The sequence below is a fragment of the Opisthocomus hoazin genome, chromosome 2 (assembly GCF_030867145.1).
Source record: "Opisthocomus hoazin isolate bOpiHoa1 chromosome 2, bOpiHoa1.hap1, whole genome shotgun sequence".
Classification (NCBI taxonomy): Eukaryota; Metazoa; Chordata; class Aves; order Opisthocomiformes; family Opisthocomidae; genus Opisthocomus; species Opisthocomus hoazin.
The window spans coordinates 58,036,430-58,057,528 of record NC_134415.1 but is presented as its reverse complement, the minus strand read 5'-3'; the positions used below and the strand labels follow the sequence as shown (position 1 = coordinate 58,057,528).

General features: G+C 44.6%; 2 protein-coding genes across 5 annotated transcripts in view; one reads left to right on the top strand and one right to left on the bottom strand.

The window, feature by feature from the left end:
- Positions 1-6,695, bottom strand: part of PCMT1 (protein-L-isoaspartate (D-aspartate) O-methyltransferase) — a 36,731-nt gene extending 30,036 nt beyond the window's left edge. For all 4 annotated transcript variants that reach the window (XR_012763155.1, XR_012763156.1, XM_075413782.1 and 1 more), the window contains exon 1: positions 6,446-6,695. Coding sequence is in view for 2 of the 4 variants with exons in the window: in XM_075413782.1 (XP_075269897.1) it covers positions 6,446-6,695 (250 nt within the window). In the remaining 2 variants the exon portion in view is untranslated. The remainder of the gene's footprint in view (positions 1-6,445) is intronic.
- A 4,279-nt stretch (positions 6,696-10,974) lies between these two features.
- NUP43 (nucleoporin 43) lies at positions 10,975-20,999 on the top strand. Its single transcript, XM_075413780.1, has 8 exons — positions 10,975-11,109; positions 11,855-11,977; positions 12,241-12,318; positions 13,234-13,411; positions 16,406-16,541; positions 17,469-17,620; positions 18,507-18,629; positions 19,934-20,999. The coding sequence occupies exons 1-8, from the start codon at positions 10,990-10,992 to the stop codon at positions 20,146-20,148; spliced, it is 1,125 nt and encodes a 374-aa protein (XP_075269895.1). The 5' UTR covers positions 10,975-10,989; the 3' UTR covers positions 20,149-20,999.
- Positions 21,000-21,099: the final 100 nt, after the last annotated feature.

Below are 21,099 nucleotides of genomic sequence, written 5' to 3'. Positions count from 1 at the left end.
TCAACGCCTGCTTGCAGACGAGGGAGACTTCACCTCTGAGCACGCCTTGATTCCTCTACATTTGAGAGGGCTGAACTTCACTTCCAAGTCACATGGAATCTCAAAACAGAAGAGTTCAATACACAAAGTGGCACCAATCATCAGTAATAACTAAAAACTGCTGCAGAGGTTAAGATAAACTTAGCTGGATGGCACAGACAGATAAGCAGCTCTCCTCACAGTAAGGCTTGAGGCAAGACTACCTCAATAGTTTCAGCAGATCTTTAAAGACAGGCAGATGCTGCACGTCTTAACCTTACTGAGCAGATTCCTTGCAACCACTGTTGAAAACTGATCTGTTTTCTGAAAAGCCATTGCTGTCAAGACCAGCAGCCAGACCACGTGTTACTGTGAAGGTGGTTTCATGAAAACAGGCACTAGTACTATGCAAAAGTTGAGGAAGACCAGAAGATCAGCAAAACATGACCCTGACTCTTAGGACAAAATGACACAAAGCTGTCATACTAGCAGAAATCAGGAAGATTTTCTGAAGTTGCATTCATCTGATCAGCTCTTTTAGATTTTGATGGTGCAAGCATTTAAAACTATTATGGGCTCAAGCCCCATGTCGCAGTATTCAGGTTCTAAAGTCTTAAAACATAACTCACAAGTCAACCACTCCAGGAGAGACGTCATTCCAAAAATTTACTGGCCTCAAGCTCTGAAAAATTTTATTCCATTCTTGCCAAAACTTGGTAATTTAAATCAAAATTCAAACCATGAATAAAATGAACCTTATCTTGCAACAATCAAGAAAAATTTCTACTTTAAAAAGTGTTATTGTAACACTAATAAACTTGACTTTGAGGTATTATATCCACAGAAACAATCATTCAAAAGAATGCGAATGTTATGTATTTCTTTCCAAGCTTACTAATAGCTCTTAGTACTACCTCAAGATGAAAGAAACAGTAGCATTAACAGAAAAGCTTGGAGTTACATTGAAACTAAACATATGAGATTCCCTCTTTTTAACCTGCCCACAAGCAACACTAATCCCCTGTAAGGGACAGATTTGCAAAATTATTTCCATTTTACTATGGATTATTAGGCAGCTCCAGACTGCCAGAAAAAAAATAATATCATGCCATTAAATCCAACCAGACACCCAAAAATTAAAAAATCTTCCATCAAGCAAAACAACTAAACATTTTTAAATTAAAATGACTGATTATAAAGTGTTGTGATATAAATAAGCAGCCAGAAACATGCTGGTTTTTTTTTCCTGTATGACCGAGGACATGGACTTTGTTGCACCGAATTTTGGGGTTGTTGGGGGAAAGAATGAGTATGTTTTTAACATTACATTGACACCTTGTCTAACATTAAGGTACAAAAAAAAAAAAGCCAACAACAAAGAAACAGTTAAGAACACAATCCTAATTTACACACAAATAAAATGTTATGAATGTTGTAAAAGTTATTTTTCCTTTCTTTTAATATTGCTTATTTTCTGGGACGTTGTCTTGATTTACTTGAAGCCTCCCTCTTATAAGGTCAAGGGTGTAGAAATTCCTTCAAAACATTTCACTGACATGGGCAAATCACTAATAAATACTTAAATCACTAATAAGAAAAAGTCTCGTGGCAACTCTTTCAGGCAATTATTCAAATTACTTGTTAACAAAATTTAAAAAAATTCTCAATGCTCCAAAAAATAGAATCACAGATTTCAACTCCATGCCACCTGAGACATTAACTAAATTTAAGAAACTTTAGATATTCTTAAACTAACATATCAGTGGATGTGTTAATTTTTAATTAAAAAAAAAAAAGTTCAGTTTTCAACTGTTTCACTATCCGACCATAAGTTACAAAGCCTAGTCACTCATGCCTCGATACAACGTATTTGTTGAAGGAAAGTCTGTCCACAAAACAGGCAGTATAACTGCTTGGGCAGCAGAGGTATCAAATTTGGGCTAAGTGGTTTTCATTGGTCTAATTTTCCATTGCTATTCCCCTTCTTCATGTTCATCCAAGTCACATTACCCTTCCTTGAGCAACATTAGCCAGATGCACCAGAGATTTGGATAAACCAAGGAAAAATGACATGGCAGAGGAAAAAACAAGACCAATGTTTAGTCCTTGCTGAACCTAGCTTAGGCTTAGCAATGCCGTATTCAATGCCTTCACACTCACAGCAATTCCCAAAGAGATCTGTCCTCAGCAACCAGAAACCTGAAACAAAAGTGCAGATTCATTGTAGATAAGCCTTCACTATGATGAAACTTGCCAAGATGTCATTTTTAATTATTTAACATCTAAATAATAAAAAGCTCAGAGAAATATCTTCAGCATGTCTAAGAATAGAATCTGCAAAGCCTGACAATATTTGAATATACACTGATTTAAAACACCATTCACACTGAAAAATTATGAACCTGGTCTCAAGTGAGGCAAGGAATTCTATGGAATTTGCGATGTCTTATAAATTATAGTACCTATTTTTTGTGACACGGGTTTATTAGATGAGGAAAAGAGTGTGGCAGGAAACAAGCCCACAGATGGTTAACAACATTATTCAGCACTTTAGCCACAGTAAAGACAATTCACCTTCACCCAGAAATATGGATTCAAAAGCATGTGTATGTGGTTATAATACCACTGGCACAACACGATCAAAGAAATAAGCAAAGAAAGATTGTCACATGGCAGCATACCATATTGGTATGGAAAAGAGAGAAAGAGAGGTGTGATAAGGAAACTAATCAACTTTGGTGGACTGTGAATTGGACAGGGACCAGTTTTTCAGTTCTGCAGGTGGGGAAGCAAAGCTTTCTAAGATGTTGGTGTGTAAAGTAACAGGACTTGGCAAGAGCCCAAGCATGAAAGACAGAGAGATCAAAATGACCCAATAGTGAGATAAGAGAATGGTGAATAACTGGAGATAGAGAGGGGGAAAAAAAGAGATACAGATTTAGAATCCAAAGATCTGCAACAAAGCAAGATAACAGTAAATAAGTCACCAATTATCCAGTCTTTCCCTGCTTTCTCAGCATCCCTATACATTGAGTTACAATAAAAAGAAACTCCAGCCACAGTTATGTATTTAAACACAGTCAATTATGCCTACATTTAGCATGATTCCTAACCCTACAGTAATCTACATTTAGGTAGTTTCCTAGAAGTGTTGTCTGCTAAAAGATCTTCATTTACATGTTTTTAGGAGGAAAGTTTTCTCTGGTTTGAAGGCACGCGTTCAACTCAGTTTGGAAGAAGCAAAGATTGAAATAATTACTCTGTAAAGGTGAAAAATATTTTTTTTAAATAGCTCTAATGCTGGAAGAATCAAACATTCAAAGACAAAAAGCATTTTTCAAAATGAGAATTAGTTTTGAGAATCACTAGAAAACAAAGCAGCTGAAGACCTTGTGGAAACAGTACATTCAAGGACAGCATTTTTGTTGTGAAAGGAGTGCTTTTTAAGCAAGTTTATTTTGTATATGTCACAAACTGTGCATCTATGATGCCTCAAGTTAACGGTGCACGAACACGTTTGCAATGCAACAAGCAGCTAAAAATCAAAACAACAAAGCAAGAAGTCATGCAGCATTCTTCAGTCACTTGTCTAACTATGCATTGAAAAACACGCAGAGTACCAGGGCCCTCTTCTTAGTTTGCCCCTTTTAAGACATGAAAGCAAAGATAATAGTTGTAAAGAATACTTGCCTAAATCTGCATGCAAATACACAGAAGCACTTACCACTGCTCTAAAACAATGATTGTTACCTTTACAGGAAAGTTAATTCTATAGTTAAGGCAACAGTGAAATGAGCAGTTAGCATAAGTTAATACAGCTTCATGAAATGAGCGCACTTCATTGCCACAAAACAGAAGTGTTAGTAACTGTCCATAACTACTTAGAAGGAAGAATAATCTTTAAAACAGCTATAAAGGAAAACAGTATGTAGACTACAGGAGTTTTCCACCTATGTTCTTATTTGGAAACAAACCAGTTTAAGAAGCTCCTGCTCTCCCCAGCCCACTTATATGCGTAACAAAGTTCACTGCTTCTGTAACCACAGTAGCACAACAGCTTAGAGGTACTGAGGAGCGTAAACCTTGATGTTTCACAAGGGGAGTAATGAGAGAGGGACCCAGTCTTACAACACAGCCTCCCTCACAAGCAGTTCTATAAGCATAGCGAAGAGACGACTTCTGGCGTAAGGGCAGGAGCAAGAATCTCTCAGCTAGGCTTTGCCGCAGAGGAAAACATACTGTGTCACTACAACCTGCATGATTTCCTTTATTTTAAGTTATGTAAATTACACACCACATTGCACACTCAGTTACTAAGGTACACACAAGATAAACAGACAACATCAAATTAACCTCATCTGCCTTGCATACTTCTAGCATAAAAACGCTAGAAACACTATACCGCTTAGCTGTTTTTAGAGGGGGGGGAGTTAAAGACATTGAGGGATTTGCTACTTAAAATCAATTCTCTAGAACATTTTAGTCTTCCTGTAACCAATTATTCTTAAGTTTGTTAAAAAAACATATCTGACAATTATATATCATATAAAACAGTACTTTCTTCTAAACTTGTTCCCAACTTTAGCAACAAGGTATCATCACACCTGCAGAACTCCTATGTAAAAGTTACGGTCTTAATCCTGCAACTGCTCCGCACTGATAAAGCCCTACGCCAATCGCTGGAGTCCCACTGAGGTCAACAACACAACCCTGCTGCAAGATCGCAAGCCTCTGTGCCTCCACAACTTTATATTTCCAATCCACTATTTAACACCCCTCAAAATATTTTGGCATACATATGCAAAACAGAGGGTGGGAAATTACAGACTAATTTTCCAGGTAATTACTGTCACTGTATATTTTGAGATAACAATATTAAACGTTTCTAGTTTACTTTCCTCTTCCCATACTACCATTGTTGTGTACTAACTATAACGTTTTTTAGCTTTTTTATTATTTGCAAAGTCCTGAACAGTTTCCATGTGTTGAAAAACGCTGTCATGCTTTTCTTCAACCAAGAAATCAGTTTTACCTTCAGGTTCTCAGAGCCATAGACAATTCTGACAATAATCACTTTTTGGATATATTTCGGAGCTTGACATTCATTTTTCTGTCGGAAAGTTTTCCCCCTGCTGCGTAAGGGAACAGAATTTCACTGAAACAGTATCACTAGCCCTCACAGCCACAAAACAAAACAAAAAAACGCACTGCGACTCTCATAACTAGAGAAGTTATTATCTCCTTGTTAAATGGGCAGTTTTTACAGTGAAGCTGAAAGTCACCACAGCATATACTGCTCTACCGGATAGAAGAGTCTCAAAAGGGGGGCAAAGGAAATACTGGAAAAGACCACGGGATCAGAGGATCCAACACGAGCAGACTGGAGAAAACAACCAGGACGACTCTCCCACGCCTCCAAAATAAGGAGGAGGCCAAGCAGGTGAAGCTGTCTGCGGTCTTGCAGCATCACTAAAACAGAGACAACCGCCGCAATAGAGACTCCGCACCTACACGCTTTTAAGTCCAGGACATGGACCCGAGGAGGGGAAGGGAACGGCCAGGAGTACAGAAAAGAAACACCACAAGCGCACCTGACGCAGACTAACCCGAGGCTGTCAGGAAAAACGGGAGCTGCGGACAGAGCAGGCGCTATCGCCCTGCCCTCTCAGCCTGGGCCACACGCGGGCGGCCCCGCAGCCCTCTGCTGAAGCGCACCCGCCGAGAGCCCCCGCCCCAGGCAGCACGGGCACCGCCGGACCGCCGGCCAGGCCGAGGGGCGCCGAGCCCCGGGCAGCCACCGGACAGCTCGGCGACAGCACCAGCCCGCACCCGCCGCCGCTCCCCTCTTCGGGGGGGGGGGGGGGGGGGGGGGGGGAAGCGAGCGCTTCGGCCCTGCCGAGCGGGCCGCTACCCCACGGCCGCCCTCACCCAGCATAAACAGCCGCGGTCTCTTGGGCGCGTTTCGCGGACGCGGGCAGCTCCCGCCGCGCTTAGCCGGGGCCTGGAAGACCGAGGGCGGTCGCGGAATCGCCGCTCCGCCATCCGCCCTGCGAGGGGCCGCGGGGCGCCGCTCCCCAGGCGGGGCGGGGGGGGGGGGGGGGGAGGCGGCGGGCTGACAACAGCCGCGGACGCGGCACGGCGCTTCCCCTCCGGGACCGCCATCGGCGCCGCCCCTCCCGCCGCATCTCCTCCCGCAACCACGGCCCTGGCCGCCGCCCGCTCTCCGCCGGGCTGCGGGACGCGCCCTCCCGGACGGACGCCCAGACACACACCCCCCGGCCGGGCGCCGCCTTCGCCTCCTCCCCCCGCCGCGCCGGCAGCGCCGCTCCGTGACAGCCGGCGGGCGGCGGAGGGACGCGGGGCGCGCGCGGCCGAGCGCCCGGTAACGGCCGCCCCCGCGGGCAGGGGGCTCCCGCGCGGGACTCACTGCGGAGGTTGTGGATGAGCTCGGAGTGGCTGGCGCCGCCCGACTTCCAGGCCATGGCCAGGCACGCTCGGCGCAGCAGGTACAGAGCCGCCTTCAGCGCCGCGACTGCGCACAGCAGCTTCCCCAGGAAGGACACAACCTCCAGCGCCGACACAGGCGCCGCCTCCTCGCCTCCGCCTCCCGCCGCTGCGGCTGCCGCGCGCCCGCCGGGGGGAGGGGCCACGCGCCCACCGCCCCGCGCGCCCGACATTCTCCGGCCGCCGACGCCGCCGCTCCGCCGGCCCGCGCCAGCCCCCGCGCATGCGCGCCCATCCCCCCTCCCCGGGGGCGCGCGTGGGGAGATCCCCGCGCGCGCGGGGAGGGTGGGGTTGCCCCGCAGCCGCCCCTGAGGGGCCCATCCCCCCCCCCCGCAGGTGTCTGGAGGCTGCGGGCGGATGGGCACGCGGGTAGCCCAAGCCCCGGTGCCGGGAGCGCGCTCCCGAGCCCACCCCGGGCGCGGGCCCGCCCTTCCCCGCAGCGGCAGCCGCAGCCCCCGCAGCCGCCCTTTGCGACCGAGCCAATTAGCGCCGTGCCGCGGCTCGGCGCTTTGCATGGGGCGCGCCTATTGGCCGCGGCCAGCCCCGCGCGCGGGCCAGGCCTACGTGTTGGAGGCCGCCATTGGCCAGCTGGCGCGGGCGCGCCGCCGGGGTTGCGCGTGGAACTTGGGGTGGGGGGGGGGGGCGAGGCGTGACTGAACGCCTGGGAAACGGCACAAAAACCGGGGGGGGGCAGGTTACGAGAGCTGGCGCCACGAGGTACCATCCAGCTGGAATAAATTCACATACGGTGTCCTTCCGTAAAAGCGCTCCTGAGACAAGGGGACGCAGCCCCGCGTGCCGCCCCGTGAGACGCGGAGAAGCCACCCCGGGAGGGGTGAGCCTGTTCCCGTCCCGCCGTCGCTGGTTCGGGTGAAGAACGTGAGGCGAGGGCGGGGATCTGCTCTTGTGGCCGACAGTCAATCCCGGGCAAAGCTGGCGGTGTCCCGATGCGCACAGCCAGGCCCGTCCATGAACTCCCCAGGCGTTTCCCATCTGGTTCTTTCAGTCCCAGAGGCAGGCCCGCTGCTTCCTTCCATATCCTCCATCTAACTTCCAAGCATGACCTGGCAACTGGTCCATGAGAGGCTCCCAGCCCGTCCCAGAGTATAAAAGGTCTCCCTGTTACATCCAGTGGGCTGGGAGAGAAGGAAAGAAGCCGTGGAGTCAGAGGAATTCCCGAAGGGCAGCAAATACAGAGAACAGACGGACATTGTAAAGATACACACACAAAGATACTTCATTGTTGTAAATGCAAAAGACATTTTCTGTTGTCAGATGCAAGCAGACTGTGTTGCTCTCACATGGAGAGGTTGTTGGCAAGAGGCTAGCTGGCCTATGTTTAAAAGCGTTCCAGGAATACTTACCCCCTTGGGAGACCAGAAACACAAGAGGAACCGTTTACATACGAACTGACGCTGCTTACCAGGACCAGCTTGAATTAGGGTTATGCTTGTCACAAAGCACAGAGAAAGAGCCCACCTTTATCTTCTAGGAACCTGCAGGCTTGCCCAGGCACCTCCCAGCTGAAGGTACCTGTTGTCCATCTCTTGGCTATGTTCTCGGCGTGACTATTCAGAGAATGACAAGAACCTAAGTGTGAACCTTCCTAAGTGATATCTGGGGCATCTTGGATGGGTATCAGGCCATGCGTGAGGGAAACAGCATTTGGCTCTGTAAGTTTCCAGGAGCTTTAAGATGAGCCAAGTTGCCTCAAAGGGCCCTGAGAAACTAACACACACCAATAGTGGCAGGAGGCACCCATTTGTGCCGTAAACAAACATGAGGTTCTCTAGCTCTTTCTGCTTTATAACCCCAGGCCATGAGTCCATTTTTTAATGGACTAAGAGCCTAGCCATTAAGATAAAACTAAAAGGAACATAGACCTTCTACACTGAAGACATGCAGAAATTTAAAAAAAAAAGTTTTCTGGCCATCAGCATTCACATGGAACCTTCCTGTCTGGTCTGACACTCAGTATTCCTCCATCCTCTTCCCCCTCACTTGTCCAAATCAGTGTGAGCACCTTGGTCCCTGGGTGCCCCCTGTCTGTCGCAGGCACCTCCGTCCTCCACAGTTACAGCCATCTCCCTAGACTCTCCAGGGAGCTGCTGCATGGACAGCCCTATCAGGGAACAGGCACAGGAACACCAGCAGCCAGAGTGGGCCATCACTTGATTGTTCTGACATGGAGATCCCACTAATTTTAAGCACATGTCGGATCTCTCTTGTTTTCCGCACATTCACCCACATCTCAATCCCTCAGCAGTACTTGCATACATTTATATATAAACCCCTCCAAGCTACTATTTCTGTTTCATCCCTTCCCTCCCACCTCATGAACCCATTAGATTTTTTCAAATTCTTTGAATTTAAAAAGCGTATGAAAAGTTGTTCAGCACTGTCTGATCCCATCTGCTTCTGCATATACATACCACAAGCAGAAATTTCCTTGTGAAATGTTCCTGCTGAACATTTCCGCAGTTATGTCCCAAACCCCACACTAATTGGCTTCTACACCTACAGTCACTCCTCTCCCTGCCTCCATTCTGTTTTTAACTTAATCGCTCTCCTTCATCTCATTTCTTTTCCTGTAATCTCAAGCCAGTTTGGTGTGTACCTTCGTTTTGTATTTCCATTTCAGAAGTTCACATTATTCTGAACTCAGCATCCCTCTTTTCCCAGCCCTGCACTCATAGAGGAGGTGAGAAGGACCCAGGCACATCAGTGACTCTCTGTGTTTGGGAGCAACAGGACTGGGACCCCTCCGTGAGAGAAGGTGAGCCTGGAGCCAGGAATGACTGCCACACAGGAGGACACCATCCCACGGCATCCAAGCACAGCAGGCAGACCAGGGCTGGGGATGGGAATGGTTTTGCCATCAAGCAAAAGCAAAGGGACAAACCGAGCCCCAAGTCAAGGACGTGGTCAGGCCCAGACCCTCCTACAACACAGCTCAGGCCAGGAGCGGGAGCCCCAGCCCAGAGAGAGCAAGTAAGGCTTGTGAATGCACCCAGGGCCCTGGCACTCTGCTTGTAAATCTGCTCTGCTGTATTCCCCTGCGTTGTGACTGCACCTGCTTGAGAGATGGAACCGGGCACCACTCCAGGAGTTATGACCAGCAGTAAATATGGTGTCTCCAAATAACTTTCTTAAGATATTGTTGAATGAAAGCAGATTATAAGCAAACAGTTTTCAGAATTGGCTTTATCCTGCCCTAGTGCAGCCACTGATCCAGTAAGTGCCTTCATCCCTAGGTCCCCTAACCTCTGGCAGGGAGAGAGGACGCCTTCAGTTTTCTTCCCTTTCACACTCACACTCCTAGCTTTAGCCGCATTTAAGGATAATCCATTTATGCTCCTTGTTGTCTTGGCTAATACGTTTGGACCCAATGCCCAGAGTCAGCTTCGTCTAGATTTAATATCCTTTTTGACAACCTCAGAAATATTTGATGAGGCATATTTTCTCCCAGTGTTTGTTTCCTCCCTTTATTTGTTTATTTAAATCTGCAATTACACTGGAACAACATACTAACACAGTACACACCTTTCATAGTGATCAAACACAGAGAATCTATTTAAAGGTTTGCAGAGCAGCCCCAAATCCATCACAGCTCTCACCTCCATCACATAACATGCTGCCAACATTTTCTTAAAAAAAGTGTGAGACAGGGAAGAAAAATTGTGATTCTTCTTTCCCTCTTAATGAAAATGAGCCTTTGCGTTCAACCTGCTCCCCTTAGTGCTTCCCAAATGCTTTTGAACAAGCAATCCTCAGCAAAGAGAGAAACCATCCAAGCGCCCAAGAGAAAAAACGCACACAGAAATCACAAAGTAGCCAACACAAATATTTGCCTAACAACATATTTCAATAATCCCAAAACGTTATCTCTTCCGCTTTTAGCTGCCTGGCCTGCAGCTGCCTTCTGGGGCTGCCCACCGACTTTTCTCCCAAGCGTTGTGAGAGCGGGCGGGAAACGCCCTTGGGGCCGGCGGTGACTGGCAGGACTGTGTCCGCAGCCTGACACAGCGCAGCGGAGGTATTGGCCGCCGCACAGCAACAGTGCTACGGCGGTGTGCGGCACAGCGGTTTTAAGGCTCGCAGCGTGGCAGCCTGCGGCCGCATGCGGCTTAGCGAGCGCGCCCGGCGCTGGGCTCTGCTGTACGGCGGTACGGAAAGAAACGTTCTCGCAGCTGAAGATCGAACAAAGCACACAGACCATCACCGGTGTGGTACCACATCTGAAGGGTTACGACGCGGCGCAGCAGACCTGATGAGGAACGCTGTACAGAAAGGAACCCGCCAGGCGGCTTTGGCGGGCGAACCGCAGCGGCGCGGCGGGACGCGGGACCGGGTCCGGCCCGCCCGGCCGCGCTCGCGCTCTCCGCCGCGCCGCAAGCCTGTCCCTCCGCGCTCGCCGTCGCGCCGCAGCCAATCAGCAGGCGCGCCGCGGGGCGGGCGGCGGCGGCGATGGAGGACGTGTGCGCCAAGTTCGTCTCGCAGAAGATCAGCAAGGCGCGCTGGCGGCCGCTGCCCGCCGCCGCGCTCCAGCCCCCCGACCTCTTCGCCACCGGCTCCTGGGACAACGAGGTAGCGGGCGGGCGGGCGGGCCCGGAGAAGCGGCGCCTGCTTCCCGCCGCCGCGCGTGGGAGAGCGGGGCCGGAGCTGGCCGTGAGCGCTGCCCGGCCGGGCCTGCGCTGCGTGGTGCCTCCCGCGGGCAGCGAGCCTTGCGGGGTTGTCCCGCCGGGCGAGCGCTTCCCTGCAGCGGTGCGCGGCCTGCGGCGTTCCCCGCCGGCGGAGAGAGGCCGCGGCGTCCGGGCTGGCGTACGGCTGGGAGCTCTGAAAATCGCAGAATCACAGCATGGTGTGGGTTGGAAGGGACCCTAAAGGTCATCTGGTTCCAACCCCCCTGCCTTGGGCAGGGACACCTTCTGCTGGACAAAGCCCCATCCAACCTGGCCTTTAACACTACCAGGGAGGGGGCAGCCACAGCTTCTGCGGGTGACCTGTGCCAGTGCCTCACCACCCTCATGGTGAAGAATTTCTTCCTAATATCTAATCTAAATCTGCCCTCTTTTAGTTTAGAGCCATTCTTCCTTGTTCTGTCACTACACACCCTTGTGAAAAGTCCCTCTCCATCCTTCCTGTAGGCCCCCTTCAGGTACTGGAGGCTGCTATAAAGTTTCCCTGGAGCCTTCTCTTCTCCAGGCTGAACAGCCCCAACTCCCTCAGCCTGTCCTCGTAGGAGAGGTGCTCCAGCCCTCGGATCACCTTCGTGGCCCTCCTCTGGACCCACTCCAACACATCCAGCATTCTCGGTGTTGTTCCCGTGCAGGATAACAGGGTTTCCCTCTGGTCTGTGGGAGATGTTGGAAATGTGGACCTCGATGGTGAATATCAGAGAGATCCTCAGCTGCTGTGTGACATCAGGCATGACGGTGACGTTATGGACATGCAGGTAAAAGAGCTGCGTTGAACAGATGTGTATTTTTTTAAGGGCTTGTCACTTAGGATAAATTAAGTCAAAATGCTGAGATTGACAAAAAAATTTCTTATGAACAGGAAGGGCAAAACCAACCTGTGTCAGTTTGTGTGTGTGTGTTTTCTGGTGTTTTTTGTTGTTTTTTTACTATACCTACCAATAATTTAGGTTACTCTAAAACCAAAATTATCATCTTGGTACTGACATCAACTGACAGCATGCTCATTAACTCTCTTTAGTTCTTGGATCAAGAGAGAATTGTGGTTGCCTCATCAACAGGAACTGTAACTGTGTTCCGTCATCATCAAAATAACCAGGTAAGTAACTTGCGCTGGCTTTAAGCTGCTGTTCTGTGTCGCACAGGTCACTTTGATCTTAGCATAAGATTGATCAAAACTGCTAAAGCAAGAAACATCCGCATACCAAAATCAATTTTTTGAAGTCTGTTAGAAAAAAGCTTTGTCTTTATACATACAAGAAAAGAAAAAAGCATCTTGCACGCATACTACATAAGTTAGATTCTATAGCCAGATAGACTGGGCTATCCATTAGTATATACCTGTAACCAAATAGTATATTCACTGAAAAACAAGAGTTTAGATTGCTTTGGGGGAGTGGGTATTAACAGACTTGTACCTGCCTTATTAGGGTCTTTGCATTCTGGAACTAAATGACTCGAATTTCTTCTCACAAATGTCACGTGAGGGAAGACATATAAACTCTGTAGTCTTTTGCTTTGATTATAAAGCACTGAAAATAAATGTGGAATGACTTGTATATATATATTCACAATGACACAATAAAGACTAACATCTGTTAATAGTTTGATCTGGTACCTAACATAAACTAAATTCCTTGCAATCAAAATCTAAATCTGACCCTATATTTTGTAAAGGCCTCAGCTCTTTTCCCTTGGCCTGGGGAAAGATTGAAGGCATAAGTCTAGTGACAGGCATTTCACAGTTCATAAACAGATGGCGTTCTTTCTGATTTCCAGCTCATGTGAAAAAGGTGGTTGAGAGAAGAAATAATTGATGTTTCATTGAAGGGTTGCGTGCTCAAGAGTTGAGGAAAATTTAGACCTCTGGTTCTTACCTATGTAGGAGATTCTCATTCCTGTGAAGTAGCGTGGCTTTCCTGGAGCTTGTTTCTGGTTCTGTGAGTATTCTGGAAGCTTTGTTCTATCACAATCATTATTTAACAGCAGAATTTCATGTCTGGTTACTATTTAGACTTTATCGGCCAACCAGCGGTGGGAGAAAGCCCATTATCATGTGGATCAAGACACAACTTGTGGTGGAGCACCATGTACTGGAGTCATCTGCAACAACCCAGAAATTGTCACTGTTGGAGAAGATGGTAGGATAAATCTCTTCAGAGCTGATCAAAAGGACGCAGTAAGAACTATAGGTATGTCAAATAACTGTTCAAATTAGTTTAGTTTGGAGTGGTTTGTTTGGTTTTTAGCTTCTCAAATGATAACCAAGGAAAAAAAAAGTCAGTTGAGAATTGAATTAAATATTCCAAGTTGAATGTGTTTGCTCCACATTATTCCTGTATTCCTCCAGATATCTGAAGTGTATTTCAGATGTATTTCTATATTCACTCAGATATTTGCAAATTAATGTTTTAACTGATGGAGAGGTCTCAAGCCTAACATTCTCTGTAGGCTTCTGTTTCCCCTAGAAATGGTTAAATGCTATGACAGTATACATTGAAAATTTCGATTTGCTATTTGTACTAAGATTAACCCTCATGGTGTCCATATTCAAAACCATCTATTTCTGTGTCATAAGGAACACCAAGAACCAGAAATCACTGTTTGCACCCTGTTCTTCTGCCAGATATCATGGCTTACAGTGATCATTTCTCCCTTACTGAAAATGCTCCCGTATTTCCTAAAGTAATGGATTACGTGATATAGAGTAAGATGCTTGTGAAAGGTGTCAAAACTTGGTTATTCTCAACTCTACTATCATGCTAGTCTCATGAAAATACAATACAAGTTTGTAGCATCTGTTGGAAATGAAACCTAAAAGCAGAAATAATTTAAAAAGACAGTAACACCATATTTGATAGTGGTATTATTAAACTGGGACTTTCTCCCTGAAACTTCAGTCTGACACAGCACCTGTGTTTCTCCTCAAGCAAAGTCTTGCCTCTAACGGATGAAGGCATTTGCACAGTGGTAAGCCAATTAAGGAAGGAAGTGCTCTGGGATTTCTAGAGAGGGTGTTTTTGTGTGTGTGGCTGTGTATACACACACAAGATAAATCCTATTAATTGCATACAGTCTGTTACTGAAGCTTCTTGAGAATTCATGTAGGAAACTTTTCTGTGCTTTTTTTTTTTAAAAAAAAATCAGCCTCATGCCCTGATACCTTTTCTTTTAAAAAAAGAAAAAAAAAAAGGTATCAGGGCATGAGGCAGATTTTATTAGCATGTGCCCACAAAACACAGTAGCTTTGCCTTTGAGGGGCGAGAACATTAACTAGTTCAAAAGGATTACTTTATTTTTAAATTTTTACTTAGATACACATATTAACGCAGAGTGTTCTGGTACAAGTTTAATTTAGTAGAATATTTTGCTGACTCACAGGAAGCAGATGTTTTCCCCCCCCCCCAGATCTATATTTTTCTCTGAGCAATTGCTCAGATGCTTACATACAGATTTAACAATGTGCAGGATGCAAGCTGTTAGTTTTCTTTGTCCTCGCTTGATAGTACTACGTAGAAATGCTTTCTTTGTAGTGGTTGCATCAACCAGTGTTACGCTGCAGTAAGACTTTGCACTGAGATTTGCTGGCGCATAAACGTGTAAGAAACCACGTGATTTAACTGAGAAATGTCCGTTTTGGAAATGGGAAGGGATATGTTAAAATAGGAGTGGTCCATAAATAAGTCAGTGATACCTATGGCCTGGTAAGTGACGCTTACCTGGAGTTACGTGGAAGGGACTAGCACAAGCTCATTGACTAGAGGTTGTTTTACAGTAAAAGTTGGAGAGGGGGAGAGAACATCTTGGAAGATGCTCTTAAGTTCTCAGGATGGAGTTCTATAGTGTAAGCAGTCCCTCATACTGGTTCCCAATTCAGTGACATCGTGACATTTCCCAGGCGCTGAGCTGAACTCTCAACCTGTTTTAACATAAAGATAGAACTTTTGTCCCTCATGAAATATTTGTAAAGGAGTACCTTGTTATTTTTGTTACTGTTTAATGGGTTTAAACATATCAACTTTGTATTATACTCTTATAGTCAATCATAGTAGGAAAAAATCTCCAAAGTTAGAGGTTATGTAAAAATCTTTTGGAGCCATAAAGATGTATCATTGGTAAATCACTTACTGTTATTCTGTCACAAAATGTTAAATCCTTTAGAACTTCAGTGTTCAGTAATCTAACATTTCTTTTTAAAGGTGTTTTGGTTTTCTTTTTTTCGCTTCCGCTCAGCCTTCATTTATACAGTAGTCAGAAAACTTCTTCAAATATCTGCAACGAGGCATCAGTGTAATTTGTCTGTCTCAATATCAGGAAAGGTTTGCATCATATGCAGCAAAAAATTCATCTCTATTTTCAGTACGGACTTACACAAAGAACTTTAAAATACATGAGGTGAAAGCAGACTTGACAATGTTACCCCATTATAATCAAGATGAAAAGTTTATATACAACAACAGAATGAAAATATAAGAATATGGTGTCTACGTTATTCTGTCCTAAAGCCTCAGAAGTTTCACCTCAATGCTGTGAAGTGTTTGACATTGTAAATTATTCTGACCAAAAGAAGCACTGGAGAAAAGGTCCTGAAAAAAAGAGCTTTACCATTTTATTGTTAACAAGCAAAGCATAATTCTGGTTTGGCTTTAGGGACAGGGATGGATATCGCATTGGCCGTTCTTGGACAAGGTCCAAGGAAAGTTGGTGAATTAAGTGCTTCTGTATACAACTGCTTAATGTTCTCAGCTAGAGTTAGTGTTTCTTGTAATAAAAAGACAAGTTGCATTCTGAAAAGCTCCATACCTTGCCTCCTGTCAGTAGATGCAGAGCATATAAAGAAAACTCTTACGCAAACTGTGGACCTGGCTCTTCTTAGGAACTACAGAAAGAAATCTCATGGATCAACAAGTAGTTCTGTAAGCACCGGAGCTAATTAAACATAGCTTTTTACAGGCTTGTCTCTGTAGTGTTTGATACAGGAAGCAAGGGCTCCTTTTTCACAGGGTACCCTTGCAACACTTAAAATTTCACATGACACTGCTCTGTCCCTGCCCCTGAAAATGCAGACATTGTAACCGTGTTTAAGCAGCGGTGTTCTGTTTTCCAAAAAGAGGTATTTTGTCATAATTAAATCGAGACTAGCATTCTGTAGGTTTACCTGAATGCTTTCCTCATCTCTCTTGCAGACAATGCAGACAGCAGTACGCTCCATGCAGTGACTTTCCTTCGCACAACTGAGATCTTGACAGTAAATTCAATTGGACAGTTAAAAATATGGGACCTCAGACAGCAAAGAAATGAGCCATCTCAAATATTTTCTTTGTAAGGCCTTTATTTTATTTTGTTTTTGTTACATACTTACTGAGAAGCATGTGCTACTTTATATAATATTATTTAAACTTTTCCTGGTACCCTCTTGACAATAGGAGGATAAATGACTGATTTTTTTTTTTTTAAAGGTTTTTAACTACTTTGGTATTTAAATAATCAAGAGCAGACTCTAGTAATGGCTGAATTGCTGTTGTGGCTGAGCACTGTATCTAGGTGTTCTGTTTTATGATTTAACTCTTGAAGGACTATCGCACCTGTACACGTGCTCTTTTTCAAGAAAAAAACGAAACAAAACAACCCTCAGCCCAAAACTCTTTCTCTCATTAAATACACTTTACATCTGTTTTTCTCCACATGCCTAATGTAAAGTTTCTGGCATTTGAAATGTATTTGAATGATAACTTTGTGCCTTATAAGGTATTGTAAGAAAACAAACTGAGCTAGATTCAAATCCTGTTGTCTGTGGAATAGTTCCCATTGCTGTTAATATGCTGTGGTTTTGATACCTGCTTTTGTTAGTGCCCAGTCTCCCTTTGCAACTCTATGTTGAAACTGTATAACATGAATTTCAGAGCAACCTTCTTATTAGTGTATGTATACTTCGAGTATTATGTGTATGCAAAGCTTTCTCACTCCTGTAAAGCTGTCAGATGTCGTGTAGATGCCTGGATATCATAGGGCACAGAACCTGATGCTCATCCAGTCGTAGCTTCATGTTATTGCCATACCTCAAATTTCCATTAGGTGTCACACGGCTTCAGCCTGTGGCGACCAGATGCTGCAGGAACTGAGGCTGCAGTCCATAGCGTTACCTTGTTCGTCAATGCCCCTAGGGATTAAGAAGGAGAAAATAGAAGCTGAATAAAGAATTCATGTTTGGTTTTTTGTGCTTTTTTTTTCCCCCCTGCTCCTTTGCAGGACAGGTGACAGAGTTCCACTGCACTGTGTGGACAGGCACCCCAATCAGCAGCATATTGTGGCCACGGGGGGCCAGGACGGGATGCTGAGTATATGGGACATCAGGCAGGGTTCTATGCCAGTATCCCTGCTAAATGCTCATGAAGCAGAAAGTAAGTGTCTGAAATTGAGGGGGAAGAAGAAGGTGGCATTTTAGAAAAGTTTCCAATTTCTGTAAAAAAAATCAGGTGGTGTAGCTACAGTAGAAAGCAAGCACGTAGTCATTAGATGCATTTAATCAGAAAGGCTTTTTTTATAGAAGGGTAGGTATTTAAATAGTCATAGGCATTGATGCTGTGGTATGCAGGTATGGTAAAGCAAGAATTCAGTTACTAACAAACTTTAAAATGTGAGGAAGGAGGGGAAACTGAAGATAGTACAGATCCACAGGGTGCCTCCACAATGCCGAAATGGCTCACTTTCCTGGTAACTTCATATGAAGAATACAGCAATTCATTTTGTGCTGAAAATTTCTCAACTTGATGCCACAACTATATTTAAGGAGTAAAAAATATTTGTTGAGATGTTAAGTTTTACCGATTTACATATCTTTTCCACAGTTGTGATATTTAGACACAAAATAATGTGTGTGCTGGGAAGGAATGCATGTTGTTGTGCAGATTTAAATTTAATAGTCAGGAAGATGGCATGAGAAAATACTCAGAATGCCTGAATTCAGATAATATTTTAACCTTTAACAATTTTCACAGTACTGAAAATGCAACAAAATTTCTTTTTTCTTTCTTTTCTTTTTTTTCTTTCTTTTCTTTTTTTTTCTTTCTTTTTATTTTCTTTTCTCCTGGGGAGGGAAAACTGCAGTAAATAACCAAGTGTGCGGTTCTGGGTGTCCTACTGCACACAGTTAAGAATGGAAGGTTTTGGTGGGGGCCTGGGTTCTTGTAAGTGCATGTGCATATCATACTAGCCAAAGTGCATTGAACGAAGTACGTGATACTTGTTCTGAAGTGGTTTTGTTTGGTTTTGGTTTGATACTTCCAGTGTGGGAAGTTCACTTCCATCCTTCCAACCCTGATCACCTATTTACATGTTCTGAAGATGGATCTCTTTGGCACTGGGATACTTCCACAGACATATCTGAAAAACCATCTTTTCTTCATCAAGGTAAGGGTGCTTGAAGTCAATCTGCACTGAATTTGTCAGTTGGCAACATAATTAAAGTCGATGTTCTCATATGACTCAATTCATAATACAGTCCTAATACAGAAAATTAAAAGCTGATTTCTCTTACAAGAAAGCCCTAATAAGCACTTCAGGAAAACTACTTCTAAGGTGAACAGTTGCGTGAGGTTTTTTGTGGTCTGGGTGAGTGGGTGGGTTCTTTTTTTTTTTTTTTAATCTGCTGTACTCTGCCCAATGTGTGAAGGGGCACATACAGTATTTCTAAGATAGATTATGTTCAGCTAAAAACCATTTGTATGGAGAAAAGACATGAAGGCAGCCTATAGGACACATTACTATCTGAGTCTCTGAGGGAGATTACAAAATGTTACAATATCAAAATAATTGATACATTGATAGGATAGTGGAGTTATGAATTTACTATTCAAGGTCATAATTGGAACGTTAATGAATGAAACTGGATCCCTCCGTATTGTGGCAGGATTTTAATTAAAGATACGATCCTTACTTAATATAGATATGTATTTTCACATTCTAGTCACAAATACTGCTTAATTGCTTGCCACTTGAGACTGTAAACAGTGGGGAAACTTCCAGATGTCATCTGCTGACTTTGGCCTCAAAGTTGCCATTCAAAGCTTAATTCTGTATAGGGAAACAATAGGATAACCGATTCAAGTTGCACTCTGCGTGTTTTCAGGTATATTAAATATAAACCCTTTAGCACCACTTCAACCACTTGTTAATTTTATGTTGAATAATAGTTCTCAAACTGTGAGACTTCAGTTTGAATGTAAAATGTTATGTGGAAAAATTCAAAGTCATATCCAGGTGTATCCCTTGCTGCAAAGTAAGTAGGGAGAAGGGGCGGTAGGCAGTCAAGTGTTGTTAAGGCAAAGCGGACACCCCAAATAAATATAGCAAGACACTGTATAAACAGACTTTTGTTCTTCATTCTGTCCATGCTTTAGTCTCTGGCTAGAAAAACTTGTAGATACTTACACTGTTTGTTCATAGCTGTACTGACTTATTTGTCTTAACTGGGGACAGAGCCGGTAGCAGGTTTCTGTCATCACAAGTACTTGGGGTTTTTTTGCACTATTTTTTCCTTCATTTACCAAAGAGATGACAACACCTGTTAATTAATTTGAAAACTTACTTAAATGTAAAATGATATTCCCATTATGTCTGTCCCATACCTACTAAGTATTTCAAAACTCTGAGAACACATAAACTAAATTAGAACTTACTTCTCTCTCTTCCCTCATTCCCTCTCCTTCTTTCAGGAGGAAGAAGTACTACCTATTTTTCCCACAGTACCATTAACCAGTCTGTAGTAAGTGCCTGGCTAAGCAACGATCCTACCAAAGACCGCATGAAAATTACCAACTTAATTCCAAATCAGACTTTATCTGTGAATAGTTTAGATATTTTGGGACCATGCCTAGTATATGGTACTGACGCAGAGGCTATTTATGTGAACAGACAACTCTTTGCGTGAAACGACTCCAGTATCCCTTTGAAGTATGCATGACCTTGAACTACTGGGAACTGTCAGGTTCATTCTTAATGATACTCGTTAGTTATCGGTGCCTGGGGGAGAGGGCTACAGCTGGGTCCTGGTACTGCAGAAGAAAGGTAAGGTACCTCAGCTTCTGACACCTGTCACTCGTTACTGATGCTCCAGGATGGGTAACTCATTTCTTCCTCAATGCCTGTTTGGTTTTGGTAAGAGGAAGGTAGTCACTAGGGCAAGATATTTGCTGTAAACTGATGTCTATAATACACGTGTGCATACAAAGTGAAGAAAAAGGAAGCGCCCAGTATTTCCCCCCCAGTAAAGATACTTTTCTGGTATTAAATGTAAGGCTAGACTATGGAGTTCTTTGAAATTCTTTTTATGCCACCTGAGAGAGATGGGGTTTTTAATCGGAGGGGTTTTTTTATATATTTAGCGGATGTAACTTTTTATGTTCATTCATGAGAACTGGAAAACTGTTAAAACTGGTATGTGAAAGGTTCTATAAGAATTTGAGCATTTTAGTAACATTATTTTGGATTATTTGCAGCTTCATCATGGATGCTGTGTGTTAAAACTTGATAATGTGCTGGTAACTCTCAACAAAAGTGTTTTTTATAGTTAAGAGGTCATAATTGACAGATGCATTGGCTGTTTTTTCAGGTGTGAGAACAAAGTTTTCTAGACTTGACACGTAGTCTTTGTCACAGTCAAAATTTCACATCTGGTCTGTTGCAATCTTTGAAATGTTTAATTTTACAATGAGTGTTGCACCTGCCTTTCGTTGCAGAGGACCCTTTCTCTTAATTTTAATAAAAACTTTTGCACAAGAATCCTGGTCCGACTGACTGAGTCTGAGCGGGTGTACCTGGCCGCCTGTGCGGGAAGGTCACGAACCGCGGGCTGATCCTGGGGCTGCGGCCTGAGGGACGG